Genomic DNA, 20,038 nt, shown 5'->3' with positions numbered 1-20,038 from the left:
GGCACTTTTAGCAGGGTTGTGATAAAGTCATAGAGGGCAGAGTGTCACGTTATTTAAAGGGGACGTTAACGCGTTAACGAGTAGCAAATGATTAAGTAGCTGCATTGGTTACTTTTATGCCACTGATAAAGCTTTTATATGTAGTTTGGGGTAACAAAGGGTTTGACTGAAATAATAATGCAATAGCTGACACTTTAAATCAATGTTTCAAGAAACAACAACAAAAAAATTGAACAAAAAACAGATAAAGACAAAAAAGTAGCCATTGATAATATGTAAACAATATGTAGTAGTATAGTATATAGTATCCAAATCAAAATGTAATAAAATTTATTTATGTGTGATTTATGTGTAAATTATGTGCAATGTCTTAGCCACTAGGGATTGTTACATAGGGCTATACAGGCATCTAGTGGCAACACAATGATATTACAGATAATAAATTGTGCAAAATCTTAACAGTCAATTTACAAATAATGCATTCAGAGTTGTGGAACTCAATGCACTGAATCTCCACAAATTAGTGTCGTTGCTATAACAACCAATATGAATGTGACAAGCAACTGGTGTCTGGGGGGGGGTCAATAGGGATTTCGCCTAGGGCGTCAAATTGGCTAGAAACGGCCCCGCTCGTCATCACTAGATCTACTACTGCAGGGGTTCTCAAACTTTTTTGCAAGCCAAACCCCTATAACCTAAAATATTTAGTTATAGTATCTGTAAGATTTTAAGTTAATATTTTTTAATAATTTAACAACACATTTTCATGTTCAGGTAACTATTTTTTTAAGTTTTGTTAATTGAAGTCAAACTGACAGGAATTTAAATATAAATATTAGATGATAAACAAACTAAATGAAAATTAGAAATGTTGACTCGGCAACTAACTGAAATAATTTTAAGTTGAAGCACTAAAATTACAAAACAACAACAACAACAAAAACACTACAACTACAACTTAAATAGTAATATTTAATAACTAATAAGAATAACAAAAGCCCATAAAAATGTAAAATTAAAATTAAAACTTAAAATATAAAAGTAAAATCTTATTCAAAATATTATTAAATACTATAGTAGCCTTTAAATATTACTAAAATTACACTGCTCTGATGTCGGTTAATTGTCACATGACATGCAGGTAAACAAATCTGACATTTCATTTTATTTATTGATTTAAATTTGCTTGATTTAATTGTTAGCTTTTCCTCAACTCACAAACCCCAGTTTGAGAAACCCTGCTCTAGTGAAAGGATGATATGAATCAATTTGATTTAGAAAATGTTTTTAATGAACATTTTGATTCCTAGAACAGAGCTAATTTAATAATCTAGCTGACTTAACCTTTCAACACGTATTAAAAAAAATAATGAAAGCGGAAGAGCAAAAAAAGATACGATAATCATTGTTTCAGAACTAGAATGACTGTTATGAAGCATTTGCATTTAAAATCATCCTAGAGGACAGAAAATCTCCCCAAATTGAAGCTAAATAATAAGTATTTCATGAACAATTTGAGGTAATTTTCCCATCCATTTCTTCTTTTCAGCTATTTAATTTAAAGGATTTATTACATTTCCAGAGCGTGCACCGAACCGGCATTTTCACACCCACATGGTCTCTTCTCTCTGGGAATATAACGTCTGCGGTTTAATCTGGATGTTTTAGAGAGTTATTTTAAAAGCGCAGAGCAGTGACGCTTTCCATCAAACTCCATTATCAGAGTGAAGCGCCTCCTGCTGGGACTGAATCCAGAGCAAAAACACTCCTGCTGAGAGCCTTCGGACTAATAAACACTGAAAAATGATCCGGCCGTGATGGGGCTGCATTTCTACAGATGTTAGTATGCATCAGCGTACTGCAGTAAACAGACTGGTTAATATTAGCGAGAGCGAGAGAAAGAAAGAAAGAAGTCAAAGCTTTTGGCTTAGAAGTTTAAGCCAAATTTAAAAGAAAAATTTTTTAAATAAATACGTTTTATTTTTATATTTGAATTATTTAAATATAAATTGAAAATTTTTTATATAAAAACAAATATGCCAAAAAATTATTTGCATTAAAAAAATGAACACAATGCAATGTGCTAGATTTGTCTTAAACAATACAATTTCTTACTCAACTCATTAATTTGATCAGACTGACAGAAGTTTAGACTCTTTACACAAAACTGAAAATTAAAAAACACAAAATAACAATTTATTTATGATATTATAACTGGACACCACTTGCTGAATTAATGCAATAAGTACATTTGACAATTTAGTTAGTATACAACTGTTTGAAATGTTACATACTGCATACTAAACTCTCTGCATTTCTAGAGATGTTAGTGTGCATTGGCACACCGCAATAAAAAGACTAGTTAATATGATAATTAATATGATTTATATGAGAAAAAAAGAAAGAAAGAAAGAAAGAAAGAACGAAAGAAAGAAAGAAAGAATTGAAAGAACGAGAAAGAAAGAAAGAAAGAAAGAATCATATTTTAAGCCAAATTTTAAAAATAAATATAAAAAATATGATTTAAATATGATTTAAATGTATTTTTATAATTATATAAATTATAATAAATAATCTGTAAAAATATGTGCACAAAATAAAATCTAAAAATAAATATGTGGTGTGTAATTAAAGCATTTATAGTGATCATATGCTGTTTGCAGTAAGACTGATCTGTCTCTCTCTTGTTGGTCATTAGTGCAACCACACACACACACACACACACACACACTCATTGAGATTCGTTTAGCAGCTGTTTTGGCATCAATGACTATTAGGCAAATTAATGATGCAATCAGCTGCTACACAAACTTGATGACTGAACACAGTGTACAACACACACACACAGTTTGGGAACGGCAGATGCATCTAGCGTCACATTTTAGAATGTAGATGCATTGAAAAACACGCCAAAACGTTCAAAACACAGCAGAAGTACACAAAAGACACTATACCGAGTAAATTACTACTGTGTTTCAAAAGTTTTCTCTGTCAACTCTACTAACTTGACAGCGGAGCAACAAACTGAAGGAATCTTGCTGAGCAAGTAAGTTTAAGTTAGTTAAACAGCTGACGTGATTATATCAGCTACACACTTTGAAGGAATAGTTCACCCAAAAATATTAATTTGCTGAAATGTACTCACCCTCAGGCCATTCAAGATATAGACAAGTCCATCACTTGCTCAGCAATGGATCCTCTGCAGTGAATGGGTGCCAACAGCTGATAAAAACATCACAATAATCCACAAATAATCTACATGACTCCAGTTCATCCGTTAATGTCTTGTGAAGAGAAAGGCTGTGTGTTTGTAAGAAACAAATCTATCATGAAGACATTTTTAATCTCAAACCGTCACTTCTGGGCGAAATCCATTCCATAATCCATAATTTTGCTTTCTCCAGTGAAAAAGTCCATCACTATTGTCGTCTCACATCAAAATTCACCCACATATTTGCTTAGAACCATTTTTCACCTGTCAATATTGTTTTATATGGGCATATTTCTCACCTGATTCAGACCAGACAACTTTTTCTCTGGAGAAAGAAATATTATAGAATATTTCTATAATAAGACGACCCATTTTAGCCAGAAACAATAACGGTTTAAGTTAAAAACATCTTAATGATGGATTTGTTTCTTACAAACATGCAGTTTTTCACTTCTAAAGACTGGAGTTGTGTGGATTACTTGTGGATTATTGTGATGTTTTTATCAGCATTTTGGACTCTCGTTCTGATGGCACACATTCACTGCAGAGGATCCATTGCTGAGCAAGTGTTGTAATGCTACATTTCTCCAAATCTGTTGAAGAAAAAAGCTCATCTACATCTTGGATGGCCTGAGGCTGAGTACATTATCAGTAAAGTTTAATTCAAGTAAATAAGGGGATGCACACTTGGCCAAGCAATGTTGTGTGTGTGTGTGCGTGTGTGTGTGTGTGTGTGTTTGCATACTTGAGTATGAAACTGTCAGAGGAACTGCACTGGCAGTGTGAATGAGCATCAGCTACAGTCTGTGTTTCTGCAGTGCCGCTCGATGACTGCATCCGGGGGCCCCAAAGGCAGAGTCATAAATCACAGACAGACACAGGCCCTTAATGACCGTCAGGCAGCGCTGTTACATTCCTCGACAAAACGGTGCAGACAGAACGTGCTGCAGGCGGCCGGAGGACATGTGACCCTGTCAAAAACCCTAAAAAATGACTGCTCCACCTTAAAAACGTCCGCTTGAATCTCAGCCCAAAGCAGCTGGGCGTTTATTTCCTTGTGTTTTGTTTTGTTTTCAGCCCACGTTCAGTTGAATGAACCGTCACAGACTCCGGCAGTGCTCAGAATAGAGTACTAGCGTACTACTCAGAACAATTCTTTCATATTGTTTTTTTGTGGTTTTAAGAACATGCCCAGTTCATATTTTAAGCCAAACAAATTTTTGTTGTTGTTTTTTAAAGGGGTCATATGATGTGATTTCAAGATTTCCTTTCTCTTTGGAGTGTTACAAGCTCTAGGTGCATAAAGAAGATCTGTAAAGTTGCAAAGACTAAAGTCTCAAATCCAAAGAGATATTCTTCGGATGTGTGCGCTCAGAAAACCATATATCAGAAGTTTAAACTGATATGGTTTAAAACGCATGATTTCAGGCGATAAAAATGATAATCAGAACCAAAACAGATATTTTTAGCAGGTATGAGCTGTAATGGCGTAGCTCTATTCTGGAAAAGGGGGCGGGGAGCAGCAGCTAATTTGCATTTAAAGACACAGGCCCGAAAAACAGCGTGTTTCTGTTTCCACTCAAAATAGCCATTTTCAAAATTATATAATGAGTATTTTGAGCTGAAACTTCACAGACACATTCTGGGGACACCAGAGACTTATATTACATATTGTAAAAAGGGGTATAATATGTCTCCTTTAAAACATATAAATAGAAAACAGTAATTTTGAATTGTAATAATATTTCACAATTTTACTGTATTTTTGATCAAATAAACATAGCCTTGGTGAGTAAAAGACACTTTGTTGAGGCTCTTTTGTAAGTTAAAAAGCATAAATGCTAAATAAATAGATGTAAACATCTTACGACCCCAAACATTTGGTGGTATACAACGGTTTAAAATGTTCCTTTTTACATACTACATACTATTACACAATATTTAAAAATATATAGTAGGCACTATAATATGTACTGCATATACTGCAGTATGCAAGTATTCTAAACACAACCAACATGAGCAACAAGCAGTCCATGAGAAAACTGACCAATCAAATGATTGATGCAAAGGTCACATGATAAAACATCTCTTTCCTATGATCTTCATTGTGTTATTTTTTTCAGGCAGTTTTTCATATTTTAGTTTTTCAGGGGGTCTGTGCGCCTCATTTAGTGATTCTAATTTCTTGATTTCAGAATCAATCACACAAACTTACTGAGAGTAGAGCATTCGGGAGCGGACGATGAATTTGAAGATGTACTCGAGGGCTTTGAGCGTCCTTAAAATGGGTTCACAAGCCTCCCCTCGACTGGACACGTCTAGATACGTCTTCAGCACGGACATCTGCTTCCTACAGCACACAGAACGAGAGAGAGTTTGTGTGTGTAGTTCTCTAAATAACTTAAACTACAAAATCTAGACAGAGAAAAGACTGCACACACAAATCAACTAGGACAACTAGCAACAGGCCAAATTATGTCACTATGGTGTAACCTGGGTCCTTTAATTCACTCCTGTTTCTGTTGATTTGAGTATTTGAGACTCACACACACAAACATACTGCCATCTAGTGTTGAGAAGAACAATGAAAAGTATTTGACCTACTTGTAAGCCAGGGTGGCACTGAAGTGTTGCTTGATATAGGCCTCCAACACAGTGTTGAAATGCTGAAACTTTCTGTCGGCAATCAGACCGATAATATAGATCTGAAAAAGAGAAATTATTTATAACATTGGTTCTCAACCAGGAGCATGGGATAAATCTGCTGATGAATTGCAAAAATTATCCTGCAATCACAAATTACTGGAAAAGTCATGTAAATTAAGTGCAAGACAAACATTCATTTCTTGAAGCTTTTGGAATTAGGTAATTCTTTTTATTTTATTTTATTATAAAAAAATATGTTTTATTTAAATATATTTTCAAATTATATATAAAGAATTATATAATAGAATTTATTTATATGTAATTATAATACTATGATATTGCATTTATTTATTTTTTTATAATTAATTATATAGATTTATTTGAATATATTGATACTACTAGTTGGTTTAAAAAAAACATTGAATACAAGCATCTTTGTCATCACAGCAGAAGTATTAGAAATATTAAATATTGTCTTGGACTGTGTGGGGCCTTGTTGTCAAAAAGGTTGAGAATCACTGAATTACAATTTGAATAATGCAAAATTTTGTATTTAAAACTGAGAATGATAAACAACTATTGCATCTTCCTGTTATCTTTTATTATTTTATATTCTCCTGGTTTATAATTTTGGGACTAGAATCAGTCACCAGAAGTGAGCTTAATAGGACAAAACCTCCCCATGGGGACTAGTGGGGAAGTGCTTATTTGGAAAAATGATTCATAAAAGAGTAAATCATGTTTTTTTTTTAAGGTTTCTTTCAGGGTTTGGGTTAGTCATCATTTTAATCAGCATCATATAAACACAAGACAAGTCTTTGAAATGGCCCCAATTACTGTAAGCTACTGCCATCAGTGGTTCTATAAAGAACCTTTAGCATCCATGGAATCTTTCCACTCCACAAAAGGTTCTTTAGATTTTTTAAATGGTCTTCACACTAAAGGTTCTTTAAGGAACCAAAAATGGTTCACCTGAGGCATTTCTGCAAAAACAACCCTTTGGAACCTTTATTTTTAAGACTGTAGAAATGTGTGTATGTTTGGATGTTGCTTACCAAAGCGTCAAAAACCAAAATATCATAGTCATCAGTCTGTGAATGTTCCATCATAATGTTGAAAAGGGCGTCCAAGGTGTCCTGCAGGAACTACACACACACACACACACACACACACACACGTAAACAAAAGTGCATATTGAACTACAGATGCTCATGTGTAATTTCAGTGCAACACACCTTCACGACCTCCTCTCCGTCAATGAGTTTGAGCTCCTGTAGGTTTTGTTTCAGCATCTCAGGACGAGTTCTCCACTTCAGCAGACCCAATAGACCCACTGAGAGACAGAGAGACAGAGACGATGTGTCCTCAACTGACTCTTAATTACCATGCATTCATGAATCTGTTTATTTCACGTTCAGCAGTGAATATGTCCAGGTGTATGGGGGGGGATTCATTAGCTTCTAGGATTCATTGTTTCCAGAAGATTCATTAGCGTGATTAATGGGCTTTCTCAAGAACAGCTGTTACACCACACCTGCGTCTGTGTGTGTGTCCTTAAAGGGGCTTCAAGATAAAAGTCATTTAACAATAGCAAACATACACACAAATACATAAACAATTGAAATATGCAGATTTAACCCTACTGTATCTTTACTGTACTGTACTGTATATGTGTGATACATACATTTCTAAGGCCTCTAAATGATCATCATGATCAAAACTTTGCTGAAAAACCTGTTGCACACAATCTACTCCATGCTTTCTGTCATCTGATTGATAGTTTAGACTTTTTAGCAAGTAAAAGTCCTATTAGTATAATTGTAGAAACGTCGTGCTTCACTTTACTGAATTTTATAAAGTAAACATAAGAATAACTTTGATATTCAAGATGAACACTTACTGGTCTGGAGCGACTAAGCTTTACCTGATTATCCAGACATGATTTTTTTTTAATAAAAATCAGTGAGTATTGTATATGTGTGATACATACATTTCTAAGGCCTCTAAATGATCATCATGATCAAAACTTTGCTGAAAAACCTGTTGCACACAATCTACTCCATGCTTTCTGTCATCTGATTGATAGTTTAGACTTTTTAGCAAGTAAAAGTCCTATTAGTATAATTGTAGAAACGTCGTGCTTCACTTTACTGAATTTTATAAAGGAAACATAAGAATAACTTTGATATTCAAGATGAACACTTACTGGTCTGGAGCGACTAAGCTTTACCTGATTATCCAGACATGATTTTTTTTTTATAAAAATCAGTGAGTATCAAATATGATCATCAGGCTTTTGAGGAACATTTATATGTTTATCTCTCAATCGTCATTGTATTGCATTGTATTACATGTTTTGACTATTAAACTAAGCGTTTAAATTTAATCTTACTAGGACATATTATTGGTGATATAGAGTGACAACTGATAATTATATAATTTTATGCAAGTATCTGCATATACTGTTATACAGAACTCATTGATATACATTACAATCAGAATTTCATACTTTTTGTTCATATAAATATCAGCATCTGCAGCAAATTGCATATTTTTCTCAGTTTGGGTCTCTGAATAAAACTGAGGTGTTTTTTCCCTCCATATTCTCACTATCAGACTATATGAGCCATTAAAGCCTGATTTATCAAATATGATACTCAATAAAAAACATATGCATTTTTTTTCAAGATATTTCATATGTCAGGCTTTAGAGGGTTAATATATTAATATTTAAACTGACTACATTTACTTTCTTAACAACAACACATTGCTGTTCTCATTGTGAGTCTGCGCACGTTATGCTAAAAATTGTTTGTTATGCAATCTTTCATCAGAATGTAATAACCTGCTTTCCCTCTGAAATGACTTTCCTTTTCAGCTGATGTCATCAAGACCTCTTATTTTTCAACCTCCTGTCACAAAGAAACAATTTTCACCACCTGCTGTAAAAAATGTCAGCCTACATGTTGTTCCTCTCTGAATACCCCTTCTCACTTGGAAATTCATCGCATTACAGAAGTGAAATGGACTGTGAATGTCGTTTCTTTTGGCTATAAAAGCTATGAGACTCTTTTGCCCGTTCCCCCGGCACACACACCGTTCTGGGTGAGTTTGGTGGAGCAGACGAGTGTTGCGATGGTTAACGTGTCTCTGGAGCTGACGGACAGGCCGCCCACACTGCTGGAGCTGCGCATCAGCGTCGCCGCCTTGTGGCTGTCAGAGTGACTGCGCTCGGACGGCAGGGACAGATACGAGCTGACCTCCTCCATGCGCTTACTGTCACCCTACAGAAAGAAGGAAAACACATGCAGTCCATATCTGTTTGAGAATGTGTGAATTAACTGATTAGTTTACCTGTCGTCCACCATATTATCAGACAAAGGTTTACTTACATGTACTGTAAAGTCTACACTGATTGATTTGCTTTCCGTCTTGTTTTCCGATTAAATTATCTAAATATTCTTACATCAAAATCAAATTACTTGAGAAACAAAATGACTTAAAATATTAAGTCTTGTTTGATAAAAAAAAAATTCTAAAATATGCATGAAACAAGAAAAAATATGTCAATGTGGCACAAAAGACTTAAACTGGTTTAAAGAATTAAAAGGGAAAACAAATTATGTTTCCTACCCCACTGACAGACATTGTTTCTTTTTTTAAGAAAAAACACACTTCTTTTTTTTTTTTTCAAAAACAAGACTTAATATCTTATTATGTGTCATTTTCCTTCACCAGTAAATTTATCTTGATTTAAAAAATGTTTAGATATTTGTATGGGGGGAAAAAAGTGACAAAAATACTAAGAAAACCATTTTGCAGTGTATGGAAGACCTTTGTATTTGGGTAGTTTGTAACTTAATTTTGACAGAATTGTAGGTAATACATTTTGTTGTTGGGACACTTAAAGGTATTCTTTCCTAAATGAACATGCATAACATTAAAAAGGACATCAACATTCGCTCCGAGATAAATTTCTGCTTTCCAGAAATGAATGCTAATAACTATGAAAGTTTTAGACCTAAAATAGAAAAAAATTATCAAATTAAACCTTTAAAAATAAGTTATGAAAAATGATAATGATTATGATAAAAATGATAAAAATAATGATTTTTCTAGCTACATTAAACACTTGGGCAAATTATCTTAAAATTTACAGCACTACAAAATGGACAATGAGCTTAAAAAATCAAAATGACTGACATTGTCTTATTTTAATTTGTTTTCTCGACAACTGTCATTTTTATTGAATAATCTGTGTTCCCAAGGTCTTAGAAGACTGACAAGTCATGCAAAATCATAAAGAGTGTAAAACCTGTACCTGTACCTTTAAGATTTCAATGTGTAAATTACTTATGATCTACATAGCAGTTGTAAATGCTAAATGAGGCTTCGCTCTTTCAATTTAATTCTGATTCACAGACGTTACATTTTTTAATCTCCTTACTGCATCTTTTTAACTACAATTGTTGTTTTAAAAATAAACGGTAGATTAAAATGTTTTGTCCAATCCACTTAAAAAACCCATGTAAAAATATTACTAAATCAATTTCCACCCATTTTTGCCTTTATTGTGTATGTACAGTATGTGTTTCTGACCTTAAAGACGGTGAGCTCATGTATGCCATCTCTCAGAACGGTCCCGTCTTCCTTCATTAGACGCACAAACGCCATCGCAAAGTTCCTTTCACTCTTGTCCTTCGCTGCATAACACAAATTACACATTTATTCATATCTAAATTCATTAACCAGTACCATTCAGCATTATAGTTGGTAGTATATGACAGATTGGATATTCAGAATCTAAATTAGAGTCCTGTGGCTTTTAATGCATGCTATAATTCGATAGCTAACATAAAATAAAAACACTGATGACTCAAACCTCATTTCTAGAATGAGGATTTAGAAACAAATGTGTTGTTTTTCAATCCGCGAAACTCTGGAACCGATTTTAGTCGTTTTTGAGATTGGGCCAGAAACCCAATTTGCATACATCTACTTTAGTATGCACTGCAAAACTGCTGATCATAAAGTATATACTTTTGAATATGTGGCAAGACAGTTTAGAGGTATTGGGACATGCTAACGAGTTATGCCATTTTAAAATTATGACTTGATGTCACATTATTTTCACTGGTGTCTTCACATATTTTAAAAAACTGTACTTCATGACTGCAGGAGGCACTAAAGCTGCTAAACTTACACTCCTGTGAGGATCGATGACGGAACATGAAGCGCAGATGGATTCTGGGCATCTCCTCCAGAGGGATCGCCACCTACAGGCCGGAGAAAAACATTACTACATACAGACTGAAAACCTGGCTGAATACAAGAGGATTTATGCTTGAGAAATTAACTTTGAATTTGGCATCAAATTGATCTGCTTTCAAAATGCATGTTCGTGGTCTAAGTGCTTCCCTCCAAATCACCTGATTCCGTAAATGTGTAATAGATGGATAAAAGTGTATTTTGTTAAACACGTTTCACCTAAAAACATGTAATATGTTGGAAGAAAAATTAACTGTCAATGCTGTTTGACATGCACACACACAGAAGTGGTGCTCAAGCAGCTTTTTCATTTGGCCTCTGACTATATTTTATATTTTAGTTTGGCCCATTGCATCAGCTCTTAAAGCGTTTGCCCGAAAACGAACACAACACAGAGTGAAGATTTGTTCTTGAATGATTCATTATTTTTTAAATGAATCGGGTGAGTTAATGATTCAATGAATGATTCAGTGATTCATAAAGACAGTGGTCACTTGCTTTGTTCATTCATTAATCAGTCACTTACATTTAATAACACTTGCTGCATGACAGAATTTTCATTTTTGGGTGAACTAACCCTTTAAGCTCAATGTCTCACTCACCTTAAAAGTTTCCATCCAGCGAGGTTGTTTGATCTGGTAGTAAATGACTGATCTATATTCATTTACAGGCCGATCTCCAGCTCCCAGACAGATTGAGTTCTGCACAATAATACAAGACAGCTGTCAATCAACACAGAAAACCCCACCCCAATCAGAACAGGCTGAGATTTGACCTCACGGTCAGAGGTCGCACTCACCGGCATGACCTTCCCCTCCTCGTCACACACCAGCATAATGACCTCCACGTTCTTCTGTGTGGTTTTGTTGTACTTGTCGAAGTCTCCTGAGTGCAGCGTGAGGTAGATGTCGTTACGGATGTCACCCGGCATGATGATCTCAGGAAAACCCAGTTTTCGTGCAACCACGGTGCTCCGGTCCACCAGGTGGGGATATTCTTTTCGGATCTGGACGATGTCGCCCACTAGAGCTTTCATGGTGACCCACAGACCTGACATGGTGTTTAATGATTTATTAGTTTCACTATCAGAATCATGACAGAAATACATGGAATCTTTCTACAGTGACTGCTACAGTGATTTCAAAATATTCTTTAGAGAAAGCGTATGATTTATAGCGGGTGCTTAGGGTGGATGAATGAGGTAAAATAACATAAATTAAGGTTTAACTGTTTTTGTTCATCCTTTCCCCCTTGTCTCATTCTCTAATGTCTGTTTTAATGACAGTCGTAAAGCTTATCCGCTCTCAGCACTCAATCTCTTTCTTCTGCTGTATTGTGTCTCTGTGTGTGAGTGTGGGCAGACGGGATTATGGGTCCAGTGAGTATTACAGCATTAGCGGAGGGAGCGGTGATGCTGTGCTGTCATTTGAGCAGAGATAACAGCACTGAGACATACCTTGACCTCCGCTGTCACCTCGCGACGTCGTCACTTTGTTAAGGAGAGTGTGAAGAAAGTCATTCTCAGCTATAACCCTACAAACACACACACACACACACACACACACACACGAAAACAGAGTAGAAAATAATTACTTAATTACTTAAAGGTGCAATAGTTGATTGTCTTCAGAAAATTTTTTTGTTATGCTGGTTGAAAGTCTCTTCACATCCCGATAGCAATCATTAAGTTAAGTGGTCTAAATGTATTTGTCTGTATTTAGTGTGTGTATATATATATATATATATATATATACAGTTGTGCTCATAAGTTTATATACCCCTTGCAGAATGTCCAAAATGTTAATAATTTAAACAAAATAAGAGGGATCATGAAAACGGCATGTTATTTTTTTATTTAGTACTGTCCTGAATCAGCTATTTCACATAACAGATGTTTACACAAGACAAAATAAAAAATGAATTTATTTAAATTAAAAATGACCCCATTAAAAAGTTTCAATATCCTTGAATCTTAATACTATGTGTAATTTCCTGGATGATCCACGACAGTTCAACTGCCTGCTGTTCTTCAGAAGAATCCTCCAGCTCCTGCACATTGCTTGATTTTCCAGCATCTTCTGCATATTTGAACCCTTTCCAACATTGACTGTATGATTTTGAAATCCATCTTTTAACACTGAGGACAACTGAGGGACTCATGTATAACTATTACAAAAGGTGAAAACATTTACTGATGCTCAAGAAGGCAACACAATGCATTAAGAGCCGGGGGGTGTAAACTTTTTAAATGAGATGATCAGGGTAAATTGTACTTATTTTGTCTTCTGGGAAACATGTAAGTATTTATGTAGCTAGTACTGTCCTGAATAAGCTATTTCACATAACAGATGTTTACAAATACTCCATTTACATATGAAAACATTTACTGATGCTCAAGAAGGCAACACAATGCATTAAGAGCCGGGGGGTGTAAACTTTTTAAATGAGATGATCAGGGTAAATTGTACTTATTTTGTCTTCTGGGAAACATGTAAGTATTTATGTAGCTTCTGACGTCCAGTACTAAATGAAAAAATATGATCGTTAAACAAAATGAGAAGAATTTACAAATCATGATCCTGTTCAAAAGTTTACAGGCTCTTAATGCCTTCTTGAGCATCAGTAAATATTTTCACCTTTTGTAATAGTTATGTATGAGTCCCTCAGTTGTCCTCAGTGTGAAAATATGGATCTCAAAATCATACAGTCACTTTTGGAAAGGGTTCAAATATGCAGAAGACGCTGGAAAACCAAAGAATGTGCAGGAGCTGCAGGTTTTTCTGCTCCACACAGAGATCTGATCTCATCCTCATCCAGTCTGTCTGGAATGACATGAAGAAACAGAATAAACTGAGACAGACTAAATCCAGAAGAACTGTGACAACGTCTCCAAGATGCTTAAAAAAACCTACCTGCAAAGCTACCTGAAAACTATGCACAAGTGCAACGAGGGCAAAAGCTGCTTTAAACGCAAAATATGCTCACACCAAATGTTGATTTTTAATTTAGTTAATTGAAGTTAATTAATAAAGACAATCTATTTATAACATTATTTTTGACAGCATCCTCATTTTACAGCATTTTTACACAAGTGCCTAAAACTTTTAACAGTACTGTAGCTTTGCAGGTAGGTCTCTTGAAGCATCTTGGAGATGTTGCCACAGTTCTTCTGGATTTAGTCTGTCTCAGTTTATTCTGTTTCTTCGTGTCATTTCAGACAGACTGATGAGGATGAGATCAGATCTCTGTGTGGAGCACTGGCTGTTGTCAGACAAAAATCTCACTGGATTATTACAATTAATGGCAAAATGAATGTTTGGAAATGTAAACTGATATTTCCTACTGACACACTACAGCAAAAGATAGAAATATTTTGGCCCAGATGGAAAGCTGAATTTCCATCCGCCATGTGTGTGTATATATATATATATATATATATTTGAACTATTTCTTTAAGATACATGGATGAACAAAACAAAAGGAGAGGAAAGACTTACGGATGAAATGGAATGAAATATTGCTTCTCTTCGTCACATTCTGTCTTTCCTTTGATGATGTCGCTGATGTCCATCACTGCCAATAGACACAGATATATCAGCTGTGTGTCTGTATGCTACATGGAGATCAAATGAGAACATTCACCCTGACATTTACCAGCGACACCAAACGGCCTCCGCAGGCCCGTCGTCCATTTCTTATGATTAGTATCTTTCAGATCCATACGGCCCACACGCACAATCTGACAGATCAGATATATCTTCTCTCTGGCAAGGTCTTTATTCCCTAGATCCTTTAGAGAGAAAGAAAGTGAGAGAGAAAAAAAGTATTTCAATCCTTAGGACATCAAAAAATCTCTGATCACCACAAAAAGTCACCCAAAAAAATCATGCTTTGGTAAATCATAATTATGATTAGAAAAGAGATTTAAAAAGTTGCAATTATGAGATAGTAGTCAAATTACAGTATAAAAAAAAAACAATTATTAGATAAAATGTCATAGATATGACAAAGTCATATTTACAACATAAAAATTCATAATTGAGAAAAAAGTCAAAATTAGGAGATAAAAAGTCATGATAAAAAGTCTAATAGGTGACATGACAAAATCAATTATGAGATATAAAAATCATAATTATGAGAAAAGTAGAAATTGTGATAATAAAAAGTCATAATTATAAATAAGTCAAGCTTATGTCTAATTTATGACAATTTTATAACTATGATTTATCATAAAACAGTCAAACTTATGACAGTCATAATTATGTCAAAATTTAGATTAAAAAGTTATAATTATGAAATAAAGTCTAATTTATGATATAAGTCATAATTATGAGAATAGTTAACAAAAAAGTTGTAATTATGAGATAAAATGTCAAAAATATGGCATAACGTTAAATTTATGACATAAAAGGTCATAATTATGAGATTAAAAATCATAATTACGAGAAAAAGTGGAAATGATTATATTTTAAAAGTAATTCAATCATGACAACTCTCGGAAGATTTTAGCATGGTGATGGATATGACAATGTTAATGTATTTGGTCTTGGCAGAATAGATCTGCTACGCTGCTGCTGAATTGCTGCTGCTGTTGGTTTTTGCTATAGTTGTAGATTATTGCTGCTGCTGAGACCATGTGTTTGCTATTTATGTGAGGCTGGGCCGGCTTTGCCGAATGGCTTAACGCTAGTGAACTATTGCTGTGTGTACCTGATCGGTTGACCAGATAGCTTAAACTAGTGACCTGAGTTAAATGTGTTTCTGGGCTAATGAAGCCCAGATAAATTAACTAGTGGCTTAGCAATGTGAGCCTAGGTGCTGTACTCTTAGGTTTATTTAACTAATGACCTAAATAACTATGTGTGTCTGAGCCAATAGCTCAAACTTACCTAGGTAGAAACGCGCACTATGTGTGTAATTAAAGGTCCCATATTTTAGCATAGACTTATAGTCTAAATAAAACAATTTGCAACTGTTACTATTATTACATTGTATACAAAACTTTTTATTATGCTTGTTATAGAGTGACGCGTTTGACGCGGTTGTCACGGCGACCGTCACAGCCCTACTGTGCAATGATGTCGTTTCCTGAAATCCAGACTGAACAGCGTTTTCTCAACATGTTTCCGTGTTGTTGTTGCTCAGCAATGGCATGGACGCGATGTTGTCTGGGGGTTTGGCAAAAGACTTTTACGGAAGTCACAACGGTTCGTGAAAAATGACAGCTACTTTATGCAGGCTGTGTGCATTTGACTGTGGATTGACTGTTTTAAAACTTATATGCTAGTTACATAGCACCTAGACCTCAGTTATCATGAAAAAAGCCAGGAAATTTCAGTTTTGACAATATGGGACCTTTAACAAACAGGAATCACACTGCAGGCTGATAGATGAAGTAATCCCCAGCAACCACCTGGCTCAGGCTCGGGCGGCCTGAGCAAATAGTTTTAAATTTGTCATTCAAGAGTTGTAATGTTTTTTTTTTTCATCAATGTTACTGTAATGGAAATACTTACCTTTAACTTATTAATAAGCTAACAAAATATTTGGCGAAAGAATAAATCATTGTACACCCTGTAGTTGTGGTGTCATATGCCCAGGACTAATTCTGCCTCAAAAGCAGCTGCTCATTTATTTTGATAATTGAAAATATTTATATTGCATATTAAGAACAATAATGTTTGCATTGTATGAACACATCATTGCTAAATGCATGGCCCGTTCCAAGATGGTCTTGAGCAAGACACCACAGTGACTTATTTAAATGCAATTGTCTGCTTTTATATTAATTGTGTCCAAATTAAAATTGCAACATAGAAATGCTGTGCATGCTGCTGCTGAGAAAAATCTTGATGACTGAATGCCTATGCAAGCTGCTGCTACTGCACAAAGAGACTGAACTGCTGTGAGCTCCATTAATTAGGCATACAAGTAGCTAGGCGAATGCCTATTTTACTGACGGTGTCTATGCCAGACGCGAGCGGCACAACATGACAAAGTTACGATAGGTAAAGCTGTCCGCAATGTATGCAGTGCGATACGGCCAACGCAACAAAACTTGTTGCACACAAAACGCAACAAAAACGGGCAACAACAAAACAGCGCAACTGCTACTGCTGCTATTGATAATATTCACTGACATATTCACAATACTAAGTTGAAGTACATGCTGTTGCTGTTAATATTCACAATGTTGTAGTAGGAATTTACTGTGCGAGCTGTTGCGGTTGTAATATTTAATCAGAATTTGCTAAGCATAATCTACTGCTGTTGCACGAAACCTACTGTAAGCCCTGTTGAATAAGCAAAATAATAAATGCCTATTTCAATTTAAAGAGTTAATTTACCCTCCATGAGTTATCACTAAAATTTCATGCAAAAAATCAGCTAAAGCGCTTTCTGCTGCTGCTGCTATATTAGCAACAATAATAATATGACCTGCTATGCATGCTGCTGCTAATATTATTACTAACCTTGCATCTGTATTTGCTATGCATGCTATAAAATTTGCTAACATTGCGATCTGAATAGCTATGCATACTGCTGCACAAAAGTACTTAGAATTGCTACGGCCCCTTTATTAAATAAACAAACACAACCAATTAATGCTTATTTCGCTTTGAAGAGTTCTATAAACCCTGTTGAATTGAATAGCAAAGGAATAAAATGCCTATTTCACCTAAAAAGTTCACTACCATCCAAGCGTTATCTTAACACTGAAATTTCATGCAACTAAGTACTTTCTGCTGCCGTTGCTATATTAGCAACAATAATAATTGGATTGCCATGCAAACTGCTGCTAATATTTCTAACATTGCATCTGAATTTTGCTATGTGTGCTGCTGCTTTTAAAATTCACTAAACTAGTGATCTGAATAGCTATGCATACTGCTGCTACAGCTGCACAAAAGTACTTATAATTGCTTTAAGCGTCTTTATTAACAAGCAAACGCAATCAAATAATGCCTATTTCGCTTTGAAGAGTTCACAATATCTACTGTAAGCCCTGTTAAATAAGCAAAGCAATAAAATGCCTATTTCACTTTAATGAGTAAATTTGACTTCCTGCTAACATTGCATATGAATTTGCTATGCATGCTGCTGCTATTAAAGGGGTCATAGGATGCCCATTTTCCACAAGTTGATATGATTCTTTAGGGTCTTAATGAAATGTCTGTAACATAGTTTGGTTAAAATTTCTCAATAGTAGTGTAAAAAACACCTTTTTTACCCTGTCAAAAACAGCTCTTTTCAGATCAAGCCGTTTTTGAAGCATTTTCCTTTAAATGTTAATGAGCTCTAAGGTAAGACGCCAGTCCAGTCTGTGCTGAAACGCCACTGTCACTCAAACTATCGTGGGAGGGGCCTGTCTGTGTGATGTCACACAGACAGGCATCTGAGATCGGCTCGATTTGAGAAAGGGGAAAACATTTAACCAGATTTAAAAAAAAACACTGGGTGGATTTTTATCATTATAGGGTGGTTGTGTACACACACTGCCAACACACATTTCAGTTCAAACAACTTGTAAAAGTGCATGTAGCATCCTATGACCCCTTTAAAAAAAACAACAACAACACAACGGCTCTGTTGCCGAGTCTTTGGCCATTGTTATATTTCTTTGGTTAAAAATAGCAGATACCAAATGCCAGAATGTTGCTATGGTTACCATGGTGTAAATCATCACAGTTTCTGAGAGTGAATTTTGTTTTGTACACACACAAAACAATAATTTAGGGGATTTGCTCCCGTATTTAAATGCAGTTGTCACTCCTGAAACTTTACAGTGGGTACGTGGCCAATTACAAGTAAGCCATTTTCAGGCTGATTCCTCATCATTGGCTCAACCAGTGGCATGAAGTGGGGGGTGGGACTATCTTTGTGTCTGACCAATGACAGGTGGTGGGAATGTTCAGGAGAACTGTTTGGAAACAGTCATTAGGTGTGTTTGACTTTATTCGGCTCTGATTTGTGTCTGACTTGAAGCAATGCATTTTTCGGAATTGAGACAAGCAGCAAATCTGACCAAATGGGTAAATCCATCCGAAGTCGAACAAACCTACTGTTTTTTTTTTTTTAAATCTGTTTGGTGACATTAGAAGTGTCAAATTTGCACACTTCCCTTCAAAGTAAAAGGGTTGTATTGTGGTTGCTCCAGGATGTATTGCATCCCAGTGTCGACAGTCAGGGCATTAAATATATAACTCTTGCTAATGCAACAAGTTTGGAGCTCACTATAATAATAAGGTAAGACGCCAGTCCAGTCTGTGCTGAAACGCCACTGTCACTCAAACTATCGTGGGAGGGGCCTGTCTATGTGATGTCACACAGACAGGCATCTGAGATCGGCTCGATTTGAGAAAGGGGAAAACATTTAACCATATTTTTAAAAAAACACTGGGTGGATTTTTATCATTATAGGGTGGTTGTGTACACACACTGCCAATAAACATTTCAGTTCAAACAACTTGTAAAAGTGCATGTAGCATCCTATGACCCCTTTAAATTCGCTACATGCGATCTGAATAACTGCTTACTGCTGCTACAGCTGCACAAAGGTACTTAGAATTGCTATAAGCCCCTTTTAAATAAACAAAACACAAATGATGCCTATTCGCTTAAAGAGTTCACATACCATCCATTTTTAGTCACTGAAACTTCAGCAACTATGGTCTACCTACTGCTGCTGCAACTAAAAGCATAATTTGATTTGCTATGCATACTGCTATTAATAATTCGCTAATAACGCAATCTGAAATTCTATGGATACTGCTGCTACACTCCATGAAAGTACTAGAATTGCTGTAGCCCATCCATGCATTATCACTGAAATGTACTTTCTGCTGCCCCTGCTGTATTATCAATAATAATTAATAATGCTATGCAGACTGCTGCTAATATTATTTCTAACAT

At 35.3% G+C, this 20,038-nt stretch overlaps 1 protein-coding gene across 1 annotated transcript in view; it reads right to left on the bottom strand.

The window, feature by feature from the left end:
• The window catches only part of LOC107731350 (dedicator of cytokinesis protein 2-like), a 45,047-nt gene that overhangs the window by 10,545 nt on the left and 14,464 nt on the right, over positions 1-20,038 (bottom strand). Inside the window, exons 10-21 of the mRNA XM_016542404.1 lie at positions 14,780-14,915; positions 14,623-14,698; positions 12,582-12,658; positions 11,925-12,175; positions 11,728-11,826; positions 11,061-11,133; positions 10,457-10,560; positions 8,955-9,141; positions 7,093-7,190; positions 6,913-7,002; positions 5,816-5,916; positions 5,427-5,561 (exon numbers count right to left, since the gene is read on the bottom strand). Coding sequence (XP_016397890.1) covers positions 5,427-5,561; positions 5,816-5,916; positions 6,913-7,002; positions 7,093-7,190; positions 8,955-9,141; positions 10,457-10,560; positions 11,061-11,133; positions 11,728-11,826; positions 11,925-12,175; positions 12,582-12,658; positions 14,623-14,698; positions 14,780-14,915 — 1,427 coding nt within the window. The remainder of the gene's footprint in view (positions 1-5,426; positions 5,562-5,815; positions 5,917-6,912; positions 7,003-7,092; positions 7,191-8,954; positions 9,142-10,456; positions 10,561-11,060; positions 11,134-11,727; positions 11,827-11,924; positions 12,176-12,581; positions 12,659-14,622; positions 14,699-14,779; positions 14,916-20,038) is intronic.

This window comes from Sinocyclocheilus rhinocerous, unplaced genomic scaffold (assembly GCF_001515625.1).
Source record: "Sinocyclocheilus rhinocerous isolate Xijiao unplaced genomic scaffold, SAMN03320098_v1.1 scaffold939, whole genome shotgun sequence".
Lineage (NCBI taxonomy): Eukaryota > Metazoa > Chordata > Actinopteri > Cypriniformes > Cyprinidae > Sinocyclocheilus > Sinocyclocheilus rhinocerous.
Note: the sequence above shows the minus strand (reverse complement) of the source record. Positions and strands in the feature narration are given on the sequence as shown.